The sequence below is a fragment of the Silurus meridionalis genome, chromosome 13 (assembly GCF_014805685.1).
Source record: "Silurus meridionalis isolate SWU-2019-XX chromosome 13, ASM1480568v1, whole genome shotgun sequence".
Classification (NCBI taxonomy): Eukaryota; Metazoa; Chordata; class Actinopteri; order Siluriformes; family Siluridae; genus Silurus; species Silurus meridionalis.
In genome coordinates this window covers 19,542,550-19,563,017 of record NC_060896.1, presented here as the reverse complement: position 1 = coordinate 19,563,017, position 20,468 = coordinate 19,542,550, and the positions used below count along the sequence as shown (strand labels likewise).

Sequence of the window (20,468 nt, the reverse complement as noted above, 5' to 3'; positions counted from 1 at the left end):
TGAAGGGCAGAAGATTTTGTGAGATAGTCTGAAGCGTAGTTGAAGGCATTGGATCCAAAGGGCAGGTGGTGGGATTGCAAGATTGGATGACTTGCAAAAGAGTAGGGGATTTCTGACTGTGTTGTGTAATCATTGTTGGGGAGAAAGTGAAGGTCTGGCAAATTTCCTTAATCGTCTTATTCTAGAAGTCATCAGCTGCCAGGGAGGATGGAGCAGGTGGAGCAGGGGGGTAGAGTAGTGAAGAGAAGATGTTGAGGAGCTTACGAGGATCTTGTGCAGAGACCATAAACTTTTTCTTCTTGTAGAAGGCAGTCTTAGCTGAAGTCAGCTACCACTTTACACAGTGTAGCATTTTATATAGGTCTATAAGAAGTGTGTGCTCGAATTTGTGAAGTTAATGGGGATCTGTGTATTGATGTGATCTTTCTGATAGAAGTGACAAACCTTCATTTTCCTTTATATATATATATACACGTTCCATTCTACTAGTGCAGTTTCTGGCTAATTATTAGTGCAAAGAACAATAAGTGAAAAGTGTGAGAGTGGAACAAAAGTACAAGCTTGCCACCATCAAACACACACACACAAACACACACACACACACACACACACACACACACTTCCAAACAGTTCTCAGCCACATATACAGTGCCAGCAGTACAGTACCCCTTTCTCTCTCTCTCTCTCTCTCTCTCTCTCTCTCTCTCTCTCTCCCTTCCTCTCTATATGTCCCACTGACTCCCTCTTTCATTTTCCTTTCCTTTTTCGCCGCCCACTCTCCTCTCATATGACGTTGAAAGTTCTGCTTATACACAGCAGTGTGTGCATGTGTGTGTATGTGTGTCTGAGCTTCACTTCAGTGCGTGATGGATCTCATCTTCAGTACACACTGGATTGTTCAAACTACATTTCTTTTTCCGATTTTTGGGATGATAAAACTTTCTAAACAGGCAGCTTGATACAATTTTTTATTTCTTCTAAACACCCACAGGTGTGAGAGAGTGTTTTAGCTAGTGTGTGAGTGTGAGTGTGTGTGTGTGTGTGTGTCTGGGTGCAACTATAAGACAAAAACCAGAGAGAACCTAAGAGGACGCATGGACTTCACTCAGGCTCCATAGCTCTTCTTTTCTCAGTGTATGTGTGTGTGTGCGCATGTGTGTGTAAGACAATGTTTCGGACACTGATTGTGCTGCTGTGTTGTGCGTCGGCACTGCTGCATGTGTCTCCAGCGGCCGAGAGGATTAAAGTGCTCTTCACGCCAACCATCTGCAGGCTGCGCTGCTCCAACGGACACTGCACCAACTACTGCGAACGAGGCAACATTACCACACTGTACAGCAATGAGGATGCCACACACTCGTCCGGCTTCAGAGTGTGTAAGTACACAAACACACACACACACACAAACACACACACACACACACACACACACACACACACACACACACACACACTGTATGCACCTATTTCCCATACTTTTTTATGGTATGACTGAACAAAAAACTGAGCAAATCTCGGAAAACTTAAACAATCCTAATAGTTCAGCAGTTTGGTTCCAGGTGTTTTCTGCCAAGGACTTGTATACACACACACAAACACACACACACACACACATACACACACACACACACACACACATACACACACACATGCAGATGTGTGTGATATCTTTATTAGGTATTTGGGAATGATTAGTTAACTAAACTAAACAAACACACGGGGGGACACACCCACACACACACATACACACACACACACACAAGCATAAACATACAGCAGTCTGGTTCCAGCTGTTTGACACTCAAGACACCCACCCACCCACACACACACACACACACACACACACACACACACACACACTGTTGAGCTTTGTAGAGCATGAAGCTGAACGTAAGGGGGGGGGGAACTCTACTAGTTTTAAAAAATGAACACACACACACACACACACACACACACACACACACACACACTGTTGAGCTTTGTAGAGCATGAAGCTGAACGTAAGGTGGGAGGGGGGTAAACTCTCTACTAGTTTTAAAAAATGAACACACACACACACACACACACACACACACACACACACACACACACACAGTGTATATAAAAGAAACAAACCACGGCTGATATTAACCAAGAAATCCTGAGGAAACAAGTGCATACTTTTTTGAAATTATCAATCAACTCTTCTACATTTTTTACTATACTTTATTATATTATTACATATTTTTACATAATGATATGTAATTATATTACATAATTACATATATTATACTGTATCATGACAGTACAGAATGTGCTAACAGGATGTTGAGTAGGAGCAACAATGTCTTTTTTATTATAGAACCAGTTCAAGCCTTCTGTATCCAGGTGATGAAACTGAAACTTAAATTGAGTGCAATATTGTCCATTAAGACCATCCACAGCATTCCCAGATTCAGAAATGGGATCAGAATGAATGAGGCAGAGTGAGAGGAGTCACAGAAAGTAAGGATCAGATGTCAGCATTACAGCTCGACACACAGAACAGATTTGCATGTATGCTCGTCTTAGATCATGCTGCTTTGAAAGATTCTACATCAAAAAAACAAAAAAAAACAAAGTGCAATGTAAACTCTAGCAGTTCTAGCTATCCAAAATGTAACAAAGGCCTAGGGTGCATGCTGGGACATGATGACAAATATAAATGATGTGTAAAAGGGGTGAATATTTTCCTTTTGCGACTTTTAATGGCAAAGACAGGAACTGCCACATTTAAAGAACCTGCACAGCAGATTTGATACAGTCACTACTGATGTATAGATTTAGCATATACAGCTGATAATGCCTTTAATTCAGCTTATTTAGGCTAATTAGGTGTTTCACTCAGTAAACTCATATATGAGGAATATTGCTGTTTCCTAGCTAACTTCTTGGATATCTGATGAAATAAAAAGAATTCCCAATAGTGCCCTCAGATTTGGATCAGTGAGAGACACTATAAATCATTTTCTTTTTATTACAAGATTAGATTTTTGTGATAATTTAATGTCTTTAAGGTCTCTGCTTTGCCAGATAGTAAATTTCAAAAGAAATTACATCTGACCAGCTTTCATGACCATTAACCTCAACTTATGTTACTACACTGTATGGTGAGATGTATGTGGACACGTGACCATCGCACCTATATGTCTGGCTTTTACCCCAAACTGCTGTCACAAAAATATTATATTATAGGATTGTATTGGATTTAGCTGTAGGATTTCCTATTATTAAAGCAAAATGACGCAAACACGTTCCAGCATGAAAATGTACAGAGCCATGTTTTGCACAGAGCCATGATCTCACCCCCTCTGAATACTTTTGGGATGAACCAGAACACCACAAGACTTTTTCTTCTGACATCACTACCTGACTTCACTAATACTCTTGTGACTGAATGAGCACAAATTCCCACAGCCACGCTCCAATATACAGCGTAAAGCCTTTCCAGATGCCTAGAGGCAAGCAGCAAAAAGGAGACAATTTCTGGACTGAGACGTTAGCGAGTGATAGTCAGGTGTGCACATATTTTTAGCTAGTGTATTGTGTGCTGTTTATGAAACAGGGTGGTGTTTTCTACCGAACCCAGAGAGGTATTTGATGTTCAAAGTAAAGAAGCTCACCAAATCACTTTTAAACTTTTCACACTGTAGATTTGACCTTTACGAACACACACACCGACACAAATAAAGACCCACCCACCCACACACACACACATACACATTTGTGTCATTGTGTCAACATTTGACAAACAAAGCAGAAAGAAGATGTCCATATGGTCTTTACTAACATCATTTCCTCCTAGCTATGTTTATGCATCCTAAAATAGAAAAATCACACACACACACACGCACACACACACACACACACACACACACACACACACGAAAAAAAGTTGAGTAAAAGAACACAAAAATTTTAAAGGATGTAATGTGTTTTGGGAACTTTCACATATGCTTTCTCTTTAACACAGACACAGACACACACACACACACACACACACACACATGCACGCACAAACACACACACACACACACACACACACACACACAGAGTGCACTCTGCATTAACACTTGAAACGAAGAAGGGAAAACTATGGGAGGGGGTATTTTGAGCTAAATTAAAACCACATGCTGCAAGTACAATAAGAAAAGATAAAAACTACACACCACAATTGTTCACACATATTCACATGTATAATATGAATATTATACATTACAAGGCTCCAAGATATTGAAGCACATTAGTGTGGGATGTCTTTAGCTGCATTTTCATCTCAAAGAGTTATACAAAATAAGTGTTTTGTTTCTACTATTGTGTTAGATTGTTGTAGAAAAAAACAATAAATATAAATATATATAAATATATATATATATATATATATATATATATATATATATATATATATATATATATATATATATATAGACAATTATAGACAATAACAAATTGTCAATTATAGACAATAACAAATTTTTACAGCGTCTTAGTATTTGTATTTTCTATTTTTTTTTTGTGTAGTGCTGGAACACAGACTCCACAAATATATGCAAAAACTTATGATCCATTTTAAATCAAATACATTAGAGTCATCTAACTACATGCCTCAATGGAAGAGATTAGGACGAATCTGACCTTTTGAACTAAGCAGTTCACATGGTCAATATCATACATCTCCTTAGCATTTTAATAGGGCCAAGAGATGTGCACAATCTTTAATATCAAAATATTGAACATACTTTCTTTATTTCAAAAATCATAAGCCAACCATTTTTGGTGTGTGTGTGTGTGTGTGTGTGTGTGTGTGTGTGTGTGTGTGTGTGTAAAACCAAAATGCTTTTCAGATTCTCTTATCAAAATGATAGTAAGGGTAATATCATTAATCCATAACATTCAAAGATGTTTCACATGTCTCATACGTGGAACTGAACTAAATGATTACAACACAGCACATTTTCTTCAACGCTGGCATGCCTCAACTGCAGCTCCATCTCTGTAAGAAAAAAAACCTCCTTAAATAATAACACATGCTGTCAGAATATTACCTAAACTTGCTGCTTATTACAAAATATGTCAAGCTGCTCATGTACTGAATGAAGCATTCACTAAGAGCTAAAACCATAGTGTGTGATTTTTTATTTATTTATTATTTTATTACTGTTCTGACATTTTTCATCCTGACAGGATTTGCAACACATTACTGCTTTCACAGTTACTTATGCACAAGGCAGCATGTTGTTCTTTCTGTGGTAAATGTGTACAGTATATATAAATAACAGTAAACAATTCAGTTTCAAATATTAAATACACACACATACGCACACACACGCACACATTGCAGGACTGATCTGACTCAGCAAACAATGAGGTCTTGTTACTTAAACTGCATGAGATCATTGTGATGTCATGAGTAAAGTAATGCCTCTGGTGATTCTGTGTGATAAAACTTGGGCTCTTTGGTTTCTACACAATCATTGGCACACATCAGTTTATTTTTTCTAATAGTCTTGGGCCAACTTTAAATGTGTGTTGGAGAAAACGCACACACACGAACACCTTTGGACAACCAGGTATGGTCTAAAAAAAGATCAGTCATAAAATTGATGGATAGTTGTGGACTTTGGAAAATGTCCAAGATTTTACCTAATGTATGTCTGTGTGTGTGTGAGTGTGAGTGTGTGTGTGTGTGTGTGTGTGTGTGTGTGTGTGTGTGTGTGTGTGTGTGTGTTGGTATATTTGATGATGTACATATGCAAGAGTGAATGCATAATAACTAAAAGACAAGCAATACTAAAATCTTTTTAAATTAGTTTTTATGAATACGCATAAAATGACATGAACACAGCGTTTTTATCCATCCATATGCATTTCTAAAAATAAAATCTTTATAATTTAACAAATATGGCAATTTTCAGTATTTCACAAGGTTGGTTTGAAGCAGTCTGTGTTAATGAAAGACCACATTCAGTGATAATTCGATAATAAGATATAGATATAATATGTAAGTGAAACAACGGGGTGTCTCTTCGACTGTTGAATACACAGTTTTGTGTGGAAAAGTTTATTTAAAGCATTTATTTCTAAAAACAAAAAACTTGATATTTTTTTGTTTTTAGTAATAAATGCTTTAAATGAAACAGTTGGTCAATAGAAAAAGACTAGTTTCAGTCTGAATAGAGTGCAAATAGCTTGAAATCAGTTTGCAATGAATATAAATGTGCAGAAATAGGATTAATTATCTTATATTTGTTTACTGAAATATTATAATATGAAATCCTAAACAAATAGGACAATATTCAAGATACACTATTTGGACAAAAATTTGTGGACACCTGAACATAAGATTTGCATGTGTTTTTTGAACATCCCATTCTATATTTAGACCCCACTCTTCTGGAAAGATGGTCCACTAGATTTTGGAGTGTGTTCATGAACATTTGTGCTTATTCAACCACATGTGTGTTAATAAAGTCAGGTACTGATGTGGGGTGTGGAGGCCTGGTGTGCAGTCAGCATAATTTATCCAGAGAGCTCTATAGCAGGAGATCTTCCACTTCAACCCATTTCAAGCATATATGTATGGAGCTGGCTTTTGTATGGAACAGGTTTGGATCTCCTACATGAAATGAAGGGAAAATGTAATGCTATCGAGACTTTCTATTCAATTGTGCTTACATTTTTGTGGTGACAGTTTTGGGAAAAATCCCATATGGCTGGAAAGGTCAGGTGTCCGACTACCTTTGTCCATACAGAGTAGCAATCACATGTATGCTAAGATAATTGTCATTCTTCCATCCCACATATTTGTTGTACATACATATTTTGTATGTATAGTTTAGATACAACGCTCATAAATGTTCCAAATAAACAATTTTGGTTCTATTCTACTGTAGCAATATGCAATAGTATGTCTACCTCACTGTTGGAAACTTTTTTTTAAGTCTTTTACCATATATGTTGAATTGTAAACCTTATATTAAAAACTGTGATGATTGTAATAAAATTAAATAAATGAAATGAAATGTGGAAGAGCAATAATTGTTAATTCCACTGCCCATTGCCAACAAGAAGTAGATTTGTTCCCTTTCAAGGTTGGTTCCTTCCTCATGGTGTCTCAGAGTTTTTCTTAGTGTCTTAGACACTCTGTCCTCTGGCCTGCTTATTATGGATCAAGGGTGTGTCTGGATTTCTGCATAGCTGCTTTGTGGCAGTTTTATTGTTCAATGTTTTACACACATAAAATTTGATTTTATGTCAACAAATTTTTAGTTAATGATTTCTAGCTAGTTAAGAGTAAATATATTTAAAAACACAAAACAAATGAACAGTTCACAGACAAATTGAAGATATAAGAATCTCCAGATAATAGTGTATTATGGTGCAGACATAACACTTCATTCGAATTGTTTTAAATAAAATACTGGTAAAGAGGATGGAACTGTAGACCTATGATGTACATCCAGATTGTATCTTATGTAGCTGTAACTAATAAAAGGTCCAAAAAGTGCATTCAGCATACTGACTTTGATTCGATGAAATGTATCTAAGTTTCTCTCTGTGTCTTTCTCTTTAGTTCTGTGCCCCTTGTTGTGTAAAAATGGAGGTGTGTGCATTCAGAAAGATAGATGTCTCTGTCCTTTGAACTTTACTGGAAAATTCTGCCATATCCCTGCACCTTCATCTTTCTCCTCTGTCAATGAGATTGAGAAGATACCTTCAAGGGCAACAAGTCAGGGGCTGATGCATTCGGAGTACGTCCTTCCTTTACAGAATCGACAGCAGAACCTCACTAATGGTAAGTTAAACTAACTGTGTCTTGATTGACCAGAATCTATGGATTGGAATTTGACATGGAGATTGTGACTGGCTGTGTCTTATTCTACAATAAAATATAAAAGGCAGTTATTAAACAATAATCCAACGTTTTCCTCAGAGACACACACACACACTCATTGCACACTGTTTTTAAACCCCATTTTCTGACAATTTGGACATTTACTGCTACCAACCATTTCAGTATATAACTTTCTATCATAAAACAATACAATTAACCCAATATAATTTTAAGCCAATTTCTACAGTTAAAAAAAGTTATAAAAGAAACTTGCCTACTTTTATGTTGTTAATGTAGGCAAGTGTGTTAAAGTAGTTATACCTTTTAAGATATTTTTACTTTGGGAAATGTATTTAATTATCATTTAATTACTTTTTCTATTTTTTTATCTTATGTCTTAATTCATAAATAAATAAGGTCATAAAATTAAATAAAATATTAATATAAAAAAAGATGGAATGTTGAATGCATAAATAATTATAGTTCTTGCAACTTTTAATATTTATAACAAAATAAAAGGGAAAATATTTCTTAGAGTAATATTTGGGCTCGTGATGTGTACTTTTACAGAGTACAGAACTGGAGCTAGAAAAGTAAATAAAAAGAAAGGTTGCTGATTGAAAGTTTATGTTTACCTTCATTTTTTTATTATTCCACAAAATTGTTAAATATATCTTCAATTAATTGTGAATGAATACATACATCTTACTGTACCTGCAGTACAATAACAAGAAAACCTGTATGAAAACTGTTTTAGTGTATGCAGAAGCAGCATTATTATTAGTGTAAGATGACCTTGACTGTAATATTTAAAAAAAACTCATGTGGCACTTATGATCCCAAAAAGTGCAAGATACAAAATTTTGGAGGCATTCCTAAGAAATATACTAAACTATTATTTGTGTAACATCAGCTAAAACAAACATACATATACATTACATGATATTAACTCAATTTATCTTGACAGTGCCTTTTATCAGTCTGGAAAATTCAAACAAGGCGAGTTAGTACTAATGTGAGAGGTGGTAATGGCTGGGGCTTTTAGAAGGTTTTGTATTAGAGATTTCAAAATGACAATTGTAACATTGCAGATAAACATATCAGTTGACTCATCTACTGTTTCCATAGGAGGAAAAAAGATAAAGACAAAATTAGTAAAGATTGAGAGGAATCTACCACCGTTTCATATCATTTGGCTCATTGAGACTGGAGTCCCAGTTTTGGAATTTCATGAAATTTTCACATGACCTATTAAATAAAGTTGTGAAAAACAATCAAGCAGTTCTTTTTGTTGCGCATTAAAATTTTTTTTGGATTTAACTGGTTTACGGTTAATGCGCTGATAACTCTTTAAAAAGCAATATTTCATAACTAGGCTATACCCTAGGCGATACCCCTAACACAATGCCCCTAACACAAAATATCTCTCTCTCTCTCTCTCTCTCTCTCTCTCTTTCACACTCACTCACACTCATAACAAACTCCACATGGCTAAAGAGAACAGGCAATGATTCTATTACATTCTAATCTCCTGCTTAATCTTTCCCTAGTGTTCACTACTTGGTGCTCTGCTTCCCCAGGTCGTCTCATTACATTTTACAGCAATACATCTCTGAATTTAAACCACATTGATGCTCATGCTCAAGGATTTCTTGACTCTGGGTTGTTAACACTAAAGTCTTGCACAACTGCATTATTTTCACATATTTGGCTCATGCATACAGTGTGGGAAGCACTGTTGATGTCATGGCCTATTTGGTGTTGTAAATCTTTTTGTTAAACAGTTTATATCAACAAACATGTGGTATACTAGGAATGAGACTAAATTCTTAATAATAATGAAAAAGCAGATCACGATATTGGATGATTTTCAGCATCCATTAAGAAGATGGTAGGATTCTGATGACCAGTGTTCGTTCTGAGCTAGCTTTCTCCTGCAATGTTTGTGATATAACTTATCTTTTTTTTATTCAAGCTGATCTTAAAAACTAAATCTTAGATGGTTTTCTTTAGTTTAAAAGCAATTATTCACTAACATTTTCCCGTGTTTATGAAATAGTTAGAAACAAATTTGATCTTTTGAGCTGTGAATTGTCCAACCTGATTTTTATTTTTTATGTTTTTATTTTTTTACTACTAGCAAACTAGTCTTGCAAACAGCTAGGAGTTGCAGTTATTATTATGGAATAATTGAAAGTACAGGGCCTGCTACAAGTTTGGAAACCCTAGCCTTTTATGGTTTTTAAAACACATGCATGTTCCTTTTGTTTATTTGCAACAAATAAGGTTAACCACAAAAACACAAAAGAATTAAACAGTAAATGACTGGAAGAAAGTTGTGTGGACAGATGAGTCCTAATTTAAATTTTTTTGGTTTACAGTAGAGCTTATGTAAGACAGAGAACAGGAGAGAAGATGTTAGCAGACTGCCTCACACATTTAAACATGGAGGTGGAAGCTTGAAGGTTTGGAGCTGTTTTCAAGCAGGGAATGTTGGGCACTTATTCTGGGTGAAAGGAATATCGAACCAATATGGCTACTATTCCATATTTCAATACCAGATAATTCCATCTATACTGTGGATAACTGGAAACAACTTTATCATACAACAAAACAATGACCCGAAGAATATGTCCAAGCTCTGTAAGCATTATTTAAAAAGAAAACAGTCGGCTGAAGTTTAATCTATCATGGAATTGCTTAAATCACAGCACCTAAATCTTATGAACTGCTCTGGGATAAACTGGATCACAAGGTCAGAAATAAATATTCAACTGGCCAAGGACACCTTTGGCAAGTTTTACAAGAATCATTTCAAAGTGTTTCAGCTGTATGTTTGGACAAATTAACTGTCTGGATGTCAAGAGTGTGTAAAGCTGTTATTCCTACTAAGGGAGGATTTTTCGATGAAAATAAAGTTTAACATCTGTACATATAAATATTTGTTTGGGCAAAGAAAATGTTCATATCATTAAATGACCTAGTATATTGCATATAAACAAAAGTAACATGCATGTGTCTTTCAAAAATTATAAAAGACTTGATGTTTACAACCTTTTGACAGGCTCTGTGAATTACTAATTAGTATACACAGTGCAGATTATTCACAATGCTTCACTTTTTCCATATTTTGTTACGTTACAGTCTTATTGGAATTTAAAATGGATTAAATGTATTATTTTGCTCAGAGTTCTACAAACCATACACCATAATGACAATGTGAAAGAAGTTTGTTTGAAATAAAAAGTGAGAAAAGTCACATGTACAGTGTTTTCACAACCTTTGCTCAATACTTTGTTAAAGCACCTTTGGCAACAATTACAGCCTCAAGTCTTTTTCAGTATGATGCTACAAGCTTAGTTCACCTATTTTTGGCCAGTTTCTCCCATTCATCTTTGCAGAACCTTTCAAGCTCCATCAGGTTTGATGGGGAGCGACCCAGCCATTTCAGATCTCTCCAGAGATGTTTATTTGGGTTCAAGTCTGGGCTCTGGCTGGGCCACTCAAGGACATTCACAGAGTCATTCCGTAGCCATTCCTTTGTTATCTTGGCTGTGTGCTTGGGGTCATTGTCCTGTTGGAAGATGAACCGTCGCTCTAGTCTGAGGTCCAGAGTGCTCTGTAACAGGTTTTCATCAAGGATGTGTCTGTGCATTGCTGCATTTATCTTTACCTTGATCCTGACTAGTCTTTCAGTTCCTGCCGCTGAAAAACATCCAAACTTCCTAACTTCTTCTATTTATAATTAATGGAGGCCACTGTGTTCATTGAAACCTCCAATGCTGCAGAAATGTTTCTATACCCTTCCCCAGATGTGTGCCTTGATACAATCCTGTCTCAGAGGTCTGCAGACAATCAATTGGACTTCATGGCTTGGTTTGTGCTCTTACATGCACTGTTAACTGTGGGACCTTACACTGTATAGACAGGTGTGTGCCTTTCTAAATAATGTCCAATCAACGAAATTTACCACAAGTGGACTCCAATCAACTTGTAGAAACATTTCAAGGATGATTACTGGAAACAGGATGCACCTGCTCAAAAAAAGTCTGTGAATATTTATGTTCATGTGATTTTTTTCATTTTTTATTTTTAATAAATTTGCAAAGATTTTAAACGAAGTTCTTTCACATTGTCATTATGGGGTATTGTAGATAGAATTTTTTTTAAATAATGAATTTCATTCATTTTGGACTAAAGCTGTGACATAACAAAATGTGGAAAAAGTGAAGCCCTGTCAATACTTTCCAGTATGCACTGTACAGTATTTATTAATGTGATAAAGTTTATGTTTGTGTATGCATGTGTGGCTGCTGTGTGTTCATGTATATAGGATCTCCTATGGTGACAGTTCGAGTCCATCACCCTCCTGAGGCAAGAGTGAAGATTCACCAGGTGGTGAAGGTCACTTCAAGTTCAGGCTCGGAGACCATGATTCGATCATCAAGACTCTCAGGTTCCAGTGGCAACAGTGATCATAGCAGTATGTTTCTGGCAGACAGAGCAGAGGATCAACCTGCTCTTGTCCAGGCCCAAACATTAAGGGGAGACTCTATCTACACAGAGGATTCTGTGTTTAAATATTGCTTCAGAGAAGTTCGCAATGGCCAGGTGAGGAATATACAACACACAGACACCACACACTCTTGCACAGTCTCTCCACATTTAACAAGTCAGGCAATAGTGTAGAAAACACATCATGCCTTATGAATTTAGATTGTCAGACTTGCCAACTGGACATATTCATATACATGGTATAATTACAGAACTGGCGAGATATGTTTGGTTTAACAACACAAATAAGATGAAAAGGAATTAATTAAATCTTGTGTATTGTATAAAATGTGGTATGATGATAATTTGGCCAGATTATATGCACAATGCTGGGGTAGCAAGCCTTGCATGCTATCGTACTAAACAGTACAACAAGATACACCATCGGTAATATTTTATTATGGAGAACCTAGTATGCAGTAGTATGCAGTTTGTGTGTAATACATGATAAATAATACACTACACAGTACATGGCAAAGTATTTGATATGCAGTTATAGAGGATTAGATCTGTTTTGCGATATACCCTCATGGACATTTTAAAAGCTAAAAAGCTAACCTTACTTTATGAGGCATCAATACAGGTATCAGGTTGATACTGTGCTAATCTTACTATGACCCCAATTCCCAAAAAGTGTAAAGTGGACCACTGTGTAAAATGTAAATAAAAACAAAATGCAACGATTTGCAAATCTCATACATCCAAATTCTATTTGAAACAGAGATATTGAAAAACATATCAAATGTTTAAACTGAGTATATATATATATATATATATATATATATATATATATATATATATATATATATATATATATATATATATACAATTTTAAAGAAAAAAATAAGGTAATTTAGATTTTTGATGGCTGCAACAGGTTTCAAAAAAGTTGGGATAGGGCCAGGCTTAGTTGCTGAAACCAGTTGCTGAAGTTTTGGTGATCTGTAATGTAATTAATGAGATATTCTGCTTTTCTTGTTTTGCAATTTAATGTTGAGGAACATTATTCTGAAATTATTTCACAATTTGTAAACACAGATTGCTGAAGCCCTGCCCATCTTTACTTCTGAGTGGCTTTGTCTCTTTAAGATACACAATTTATACCCAATTCTCTTACTGACCTGTTACTGTGTTGCATCCAAAATGACTTTTTTTTTACTTAAAATTGTAAATTTTCTCTGTTTAAGCATTTGATATGTTTTCTATGTTCTATTTTGGATAAAATATGGGTTTTTGAGATTTGCATTCTGTTTTAATTTACAGTTTACTTCGTGTCCTACCATTCTGGAAATTAAGGTTGTAATAAACAGTTGCTCCAGTTCCAACATCTGGTGCCATGTGCTAGTATGTAATGTAAGCCTAGTGTACTTTCATGTACAATATAGCATGCACATCGGAGATCTGTGTATGTTTTTCCTCTGATTTAAGATATTAATCAAAGCAAAGCAGACTGTAAACTTTGCTAAGTGACCAACATGTGCACCCATGTAATGTGTAATATCTATACGAATAACAATATGTTAAGAAGCTGGTCTCATTTCTTGAATATGCTAGTGTAGGTGGTCCTAATGAATCCTTATTGTTTTTCTTCCACAGTGCAGTTCTCCACTGCCTGGCCTCCACAGCCAGGAAACATGCTGCAAGAGAAATGGTATAGCATGGGGAATAAAGGACTGTACACTCTGCCCTCCAACAGGTATGACTCCGACAGCTATGTACATTATTTATACAATTTATACAATTGTCATTAAAGCATATTTATCCAAATTTTTTATATTGGTGAGGTTTTGTATTATCCTCACAGAACATAAAAAAAAAGCCTGTATTCATATATACATACACCTACCAGTCATAACTTTACGACTAAGTCAAGTCAAGTCAAGAAGCTTTTATTGTCATTTCAACCATACATAGTTGACCCAGTACACAGTGAAATGAGACAACGTTCCTTGAACCATGGTGTTACATAAAACAGCTTAGAGCTTCATTACACAACACAGAGCTACATAACAGAACACAGAGCTAACAACTAAAGTAGGTCGTCCTGGTCACATACAGTAAAGTGCATCGTGTGCAACCTAGTGCAAACAGTGCAAGACAAAAGACAGAACATGACAGTGTAGGACAGATACACAAATGCACAAGATAGCGCCATCCAGTATACCTGTTGAATAATGTGTCATACGGTACAATGTGCAAAAAAGACAATTATAAAGAGGTGTATGTGTAAACATAAACACAATGTTTTGCAAAACAGCAAAAGCAGCAATTGAGAGGATGTGAATACAGCATGTAAACAGTTATAATATAATTATATGATGAAATGAGTACTGAGTGTGGGTTTGAGTTCAGGTTTGTAACAGTTGAGTGTATGTGTGTGTGTGTGTGTGTGTGTGTGTGTGTGTGTGTGTCTGTCTGTCTGTCTGTCTGTCTGTCTGTCTGTCTGTCTGTCTGTGTTAAGAGTTAGCTGACTTTCTCATTTGTTGGATAGGACCACATGGGCCAGCCTTCACTCCCCACTTACATCAACTTGTCTTGGCTGCCCATGACCCTGTGTTTACCACTGTTCCTTCTTTGGAACACTTTTGGAACACCACACAAGAGCTGCAGTTTTGGATATGCTCTGACCGTAGCCATCACAATTTGGCCCTTGTTAAACTAGCTGAAATCTTTACGCTTGCCCATTTCTCTTGCTTCCAATGCATCAATTTGTTGAACAAAATAGTCACTTAGATAATCAGATAATCAGTGTTATTCACTCATAATAATATAACGTTATAAGGTCATAATAGTATGCCTGGTCGGTGTAAATATATACACTTACAAAAGTGAGTACACCCCTCACATTTCAGCACCTTTTTATTATATGTTCTTAAGGGACAATATTTTAGAAAGGAAAATTGGATATACTTTAGAATAGTCAGTGTGCAGCTTCTATAGCAGTATAGATTTACTGTGCTCATACAGCCATTATTGTCTAAATATCTGGCAACGAAAGTAAGTAAACCCTAAGTGAACATGTCAAAGTGTGCAAAGTGTCAAACACCATTGTTATCCAGCTCTGCATTAATCCTTCTGAGCATGGAATTTGCCAGATCTACACAAGTTGTTGCTGGGATCCTCTTCCACTCACTCTTCCATAATGACATCATGGAGCTGCTGGATGTTAGACACATGGTGCTTTTCCTCATCCCACATAAGGATGTCCCGCAGGTGCTCAATACTGTTTAGGTTTTTAGACATACTTGGACACTCAATCATCTTCACATTCAGCAAGGCAATTGTCATCTTGGTGTTTGTTATTATGTTGGAATATGCCGTTTGACCCAGTTTCTGAAGTCAGGGCATCAGAATGTAACAGTACATATTGGAATCCACGTTTCTCCCAATAAACTGCAGCTCCCCAGTAACAGCAGCACTGATGCAGTCCCATACCATGATACTACCACCACAATGCTTGACTGTAGGCAAGACACAAATTCTTTGGTACTCCTCAACCAAACAAGTTAATTTTATTAACTTTTTTGCAGGCTTTCTCGTTAGCCAGCTTCAGAAGAGGCTTCTAAAGGCTTCTCTAATATATATCCAAGTTTAATTTCTATAGTATAGTCCCTTGAGAAGATATACTAAAATGGTTGCTGAAATGTGAGTATCTCACTTTTGTGAATTACTGCATATAGCATTGTGTTATCTATACCTTGTTTTTGTGTCTGTGTTTGCATGCAAAATCAGCTGCTGATTATATATATATAATAGATTTTACTATTGGTTGTGGTGTCCTGATTTGACAGATGACCCCTGGTAGTGCTGTGTCCTTTTCAAATGGGTTGATTCTTTGAGACAGTTCTTAGCTGAAAATTAGAGGCATCTCAAATGTCCAAAAAGGCTTTTTCTCTATTTTGGTAATATGAGACAAATAGATCCTGTGATGCTTATAATTAAATTTGAGTAAATATCTGTACACTTCAGGCCTACATACCATTGTAATGTCGACAACTGAAAGCCGAATGCATCAAGTTGATTAAAGAAGAGATGTGTTTTTGCCAAAGCACATATATAGTCAAACATCATGCTTGTGTAGCAGTAGGAAGCTTTACTGACTTCCAGCTCTATGGTTCCAGTTTATTTCAGCTTGAGTTACTGTCTGTGGAAAGTTTTGAATGTCCTTCTTTATTCATGGGCTTCCTCCCTATTCCCTGGTTTGCTTTTACCTTCCAAAAAACATTCCAGTAAATGGATTGTCCCTACATTTTAATAACCAAATTGCAGGCATACTTTCTTTCCTACTAATGCTTCATGTACTGCTAAAAACCAGTATGGTTTTAATTTCATGAGATTTCAAGAGAATAGCTAAACAATATTGTCTAAGCAAGCCATTACCTTTGTACTTTTAAGCTCTGTATGGGTTTAATATTGCTAGTCTGCTAAGCTGTATCTAAAGAGTACTAGCCAAGACTCTTAATAAGATAGCTGATATTTGGTGATTTATTTGGGAGGACAGCACACATTTGTGACTGACTGTCATCACATATTAGCAGAATGATGAAATTTTATTATGCATTTATTGAACAATAGAAGCAGAGGAAAACTCCAAATGGCAGATGTCAAGCGACTGAGTGGATGCCTGTTTTTTTTTAAGTGAATTTACTAGTTCATAGAAGGGGAAAAAAACATTCCACAGGGTGTTCAGTGCAAAATACCTTTTTTCTTTTACATTTTTGATGAGCTTTTTCAGCTTGGCCATTAGCATAGGAATGATAACCTGAAACTTTTTAAAAACATAGTTTTGCAAAATGATGAATATCATTTACCATGGATACCCAATAATAAATGCTTTGGACCAGTTCCTGAGCCTTAGTCACTCTTGGATATACAGATTCTAATAGCCTTTGGGTCAGAGTTTAGCATGATTAGCATGACAATACGTCAATGTTGAGGTACATTATGAGGTACATTTGTCCTGTCTTGTGGGGTTTTAAGGGTTCTGGAATAGAACAAGCAAAATACGTAAAATAAAGTGCATCTGTTTTTTGTGTGTTTCTTTTGAGTGCTTTTGAGCCTGGACTGTATGATGCTGTATGATAAAGTGGAGAATGGAGCATAATTTTAGGTTTGTGTGATGGGCAAATATGAGAAAACCCAGCCATTGCCACCACGTCTCAGGTTCACATCTATTAACTAGGACTTAAACAATTCCTTGAGTAACGTGAGTAATTTAAATACAAAAAACGAATTGAAGCAAATTATTTGCCTCGATGCTTTGTTTAGTCCATTTAACTATATATGGAACACTGTGTTTCCTCACGGACCATTATTACTGACACACTATATGCTAAACTCTGGACCGCTCTGGACAGGTAAACACAGAAGACTCTGCAGAATGAGAAATGGCAGAATGGGGAGTTAACAGTGAGGGGCGAGGAGAAGCCCGTTTTTCGACTTCTTTTTCTCTCAATTCTGACTTAACTGCTTGCAATTCCAAGCGGGCAACATCACCCCCTCTGTAGTGCCAGAAAGCTTTACACATTGAAAATGAAACCATATAACCAAATCTCTGAAGAGAACTCTGTCTAACAATCAGCTCTGGAGGAGACAGGAAAAAACAAATCAGAACAAGTCAGAATTACGAGAAAATTGCAAGAAAAAAGTCAGAATTAGGCAAACTTTTTTTTAGCCAGACTTGGGCTTTCATAGGATTCAGGCAAATAAAAAGTGACAGAATGGTTCCAAAGTTTGGGATCATTTCAAACTAAAACATAAAGAAAACACCATACAGTGTATTCTTTAAATAAATGGCTTAAGTAATCTGAAATTGATATAAATTTTTTGATTTTTGATATTATATATTTGTATTTACATTGTATTTGTATGCACTCAATGGGTTTAGTTTTCACAGATATTCTTGCATGCAATTTCTGCAATAAAATGTAATTTTTTTCTAAAAAGGAAACAAATTACTTGTTCGTTTTATGAGACCCGTCTTATTTTCTCTTTACTATTTAGTATTGCTCTTTAATAAAGAAAAAGCACTTCTTACCTGATTACTCGATTAATTGTTGGAATAATCGGTAGAATACTCGATTATTGAAATAATCAATAGCTACAGCCCTACTATGAACACAGCTATCTGTATGTTCTAACTTTTGTCAGAGGAGAAGGAGAATTTCAAGATGTCTTCACTGGGTGGGTAATAGTGGGTCTTACAATGTCCTGAAATTGAAGACGGTGCTTGCAACTCTGGTGGTGATGAATACTTAAGAATGAAAATATCTGTCTTCATAAGGTATCACCATATATAAAAGAAGATTGATTTGGGAATGAAGACACTGAATGTATTTACAGCATCAATGCTCTCCTATGCTGCTAAGGACAGTTTTCACACCACAGTAAAAGTATAGGCATTTTTTTCCCAGGTCTGTTCAGTCTACTGACAATAAAGTACATACTATATAAAGTATAGACAATGAAGTGAATTTCTTGCTGAAAAGTTTATGGAGAGATGAGAAAATGGTGTTCTTCCTCTCAGCAAGAAGTTCATCTAGGCAGATTTCTTCTCAAAACATGGAGGTGTGCCAGTGTTTCGTCTATCACTTATCACTTTGTGTTCTTTATTCTTCAGGTCTTCAGGTCTTTGTCCATCACAGAATGTATTTAATAAATAATTAGAAATAGAAAAGCAAATTTAAAGGGCAGGAGTACCTGATCCATATTATGTGTCATTGGTGCTAAAGTGACGTTAAACAGATTAATTGTTTACTATGTGGCTGTGCATGGCATTCTGATCTAGTGGTGGATTGTGCATTATGGACAAAGTCTGTATCATGATTTTGCAGAAATGTTGACCTAACCTGATGATGATGATGTTAAAATTGTTCCATATGTTACCTACAAAAAATTACAAAAAGTAGCAAGTTACATACAGTATAATGATCCAACATCACATGTTTTGTGAATGATAATTATGAGATATAAAATATATATATCAGGAGGATCCTTGAGCATGGGAAGAACTTCCATACAGTTTCTTTCAGGCTTCTTCATATTAATTAACTCTAAGTTGCACATTGGTAGGAACATGTACAGGAGCATTCTGTTGACACGGATAATTTTAATCATGTAGTTGCACAATTCTCCTTTGCACAATGCTCAGGCTGGGCCAGCACGATTGAGCAAGAACATCATGTTTTATGAAGTCTGACCCAAGGGTCCTCTGACTAATGCACTGACACTATGAGAACTTGGAAGCCTTTAGTAGAGCTTTTTAATTTTGATCATGATGTTCTGCTTTGAGGTTTAGTGCAACTTACAATACACACTGCAATCTAAACCATCTGGGTTCCATTCTAAATACAGACACAAAGTTAGTGACAAGTTTTGACATTATATTAAACATTGTGTTTCACTTCACTTTTGTGTATATATATATATATATATATATATATATATATATATATATATATATATATATATATATATATATATATATACATACGTATTTATATGTATATATATAAACTACTAATTTTAAGTTCACAGTTAAAAAAAATGCAACATTAAGTAAACGATTTGTAGAGTAGATGGATGGATGGATGGATGGATGGATGGATGGATGGATGGATGGATGGATGGACATCAACATTATTTTCCTCTTGCACTGTCCAAAATGAATCGCAAATACAAAATAAGTAACCACATATTGAAATATGCAGGAAATAATGAAATATTTAAGCTGGATGAGCTCTTGGATATCACTGAAATAAAGGATCTTTTTCTTTTATTATTATTTCCAGAGGCTAGAGATGCTTTAACAGTAGTAGGCATAGATCTCAATAATGCCTCTATCACCTTCTACTGAAATGCATCACCTTTAGAATAGTTCTATTCATTGCTATCAAAACTAAATCAGTAATAAAAAATGGACTACATTTTCTTGTATATAAATACTTAAGCTATTCAAAGCCAGAGGCACCGATGGCTTTTTTGAGGTTTTACTTGATCCTTCAAGTATGTTGAAGGAAGAACAACAATTTCATTTTCCTCTAAGGCCCTCCAACCTAAGGCT

General features: G+C 35.7%; 1 protein-coding gene across 4 annotated transcripts in view; it reads left to right on the top strand.

Moving 5' to 3' along the window:
* The first annotated feature begins 786 nt into the window (after positions 1-786).
* Positions 787-20,468, top strand: part of LOC124396137 (latent-transforming growth factor beta-binding protein 4) — a 59,482-nt gene continuing 39,800 nt past the window's right edge. For all 4 annotated transcript variants that reach the window (XM_046865149.1, XM_046865147.1, XM_046865148.1 and 1 more), the window contains exons 1-4: positions 787-1,376; positions 7,592-7,813; positions 12,186-12,463; positions 14,003-14,102. In XM_046865149.1, the coding sequence (XP_046721105.1) occupies positions 1,169-1,376; positions 7,592-7,813; positions 12,186-12,463; positions 14,003-14,102 (808 nt within the window). In that variant the 5' untranslated portion in view covers positions 787-1,168. The remainder of the gene's footprint in view (positions 1,377-7,591; positions 7,814-12,185; positions 12,464-14,002; positions 14,103-20,468) is intronic.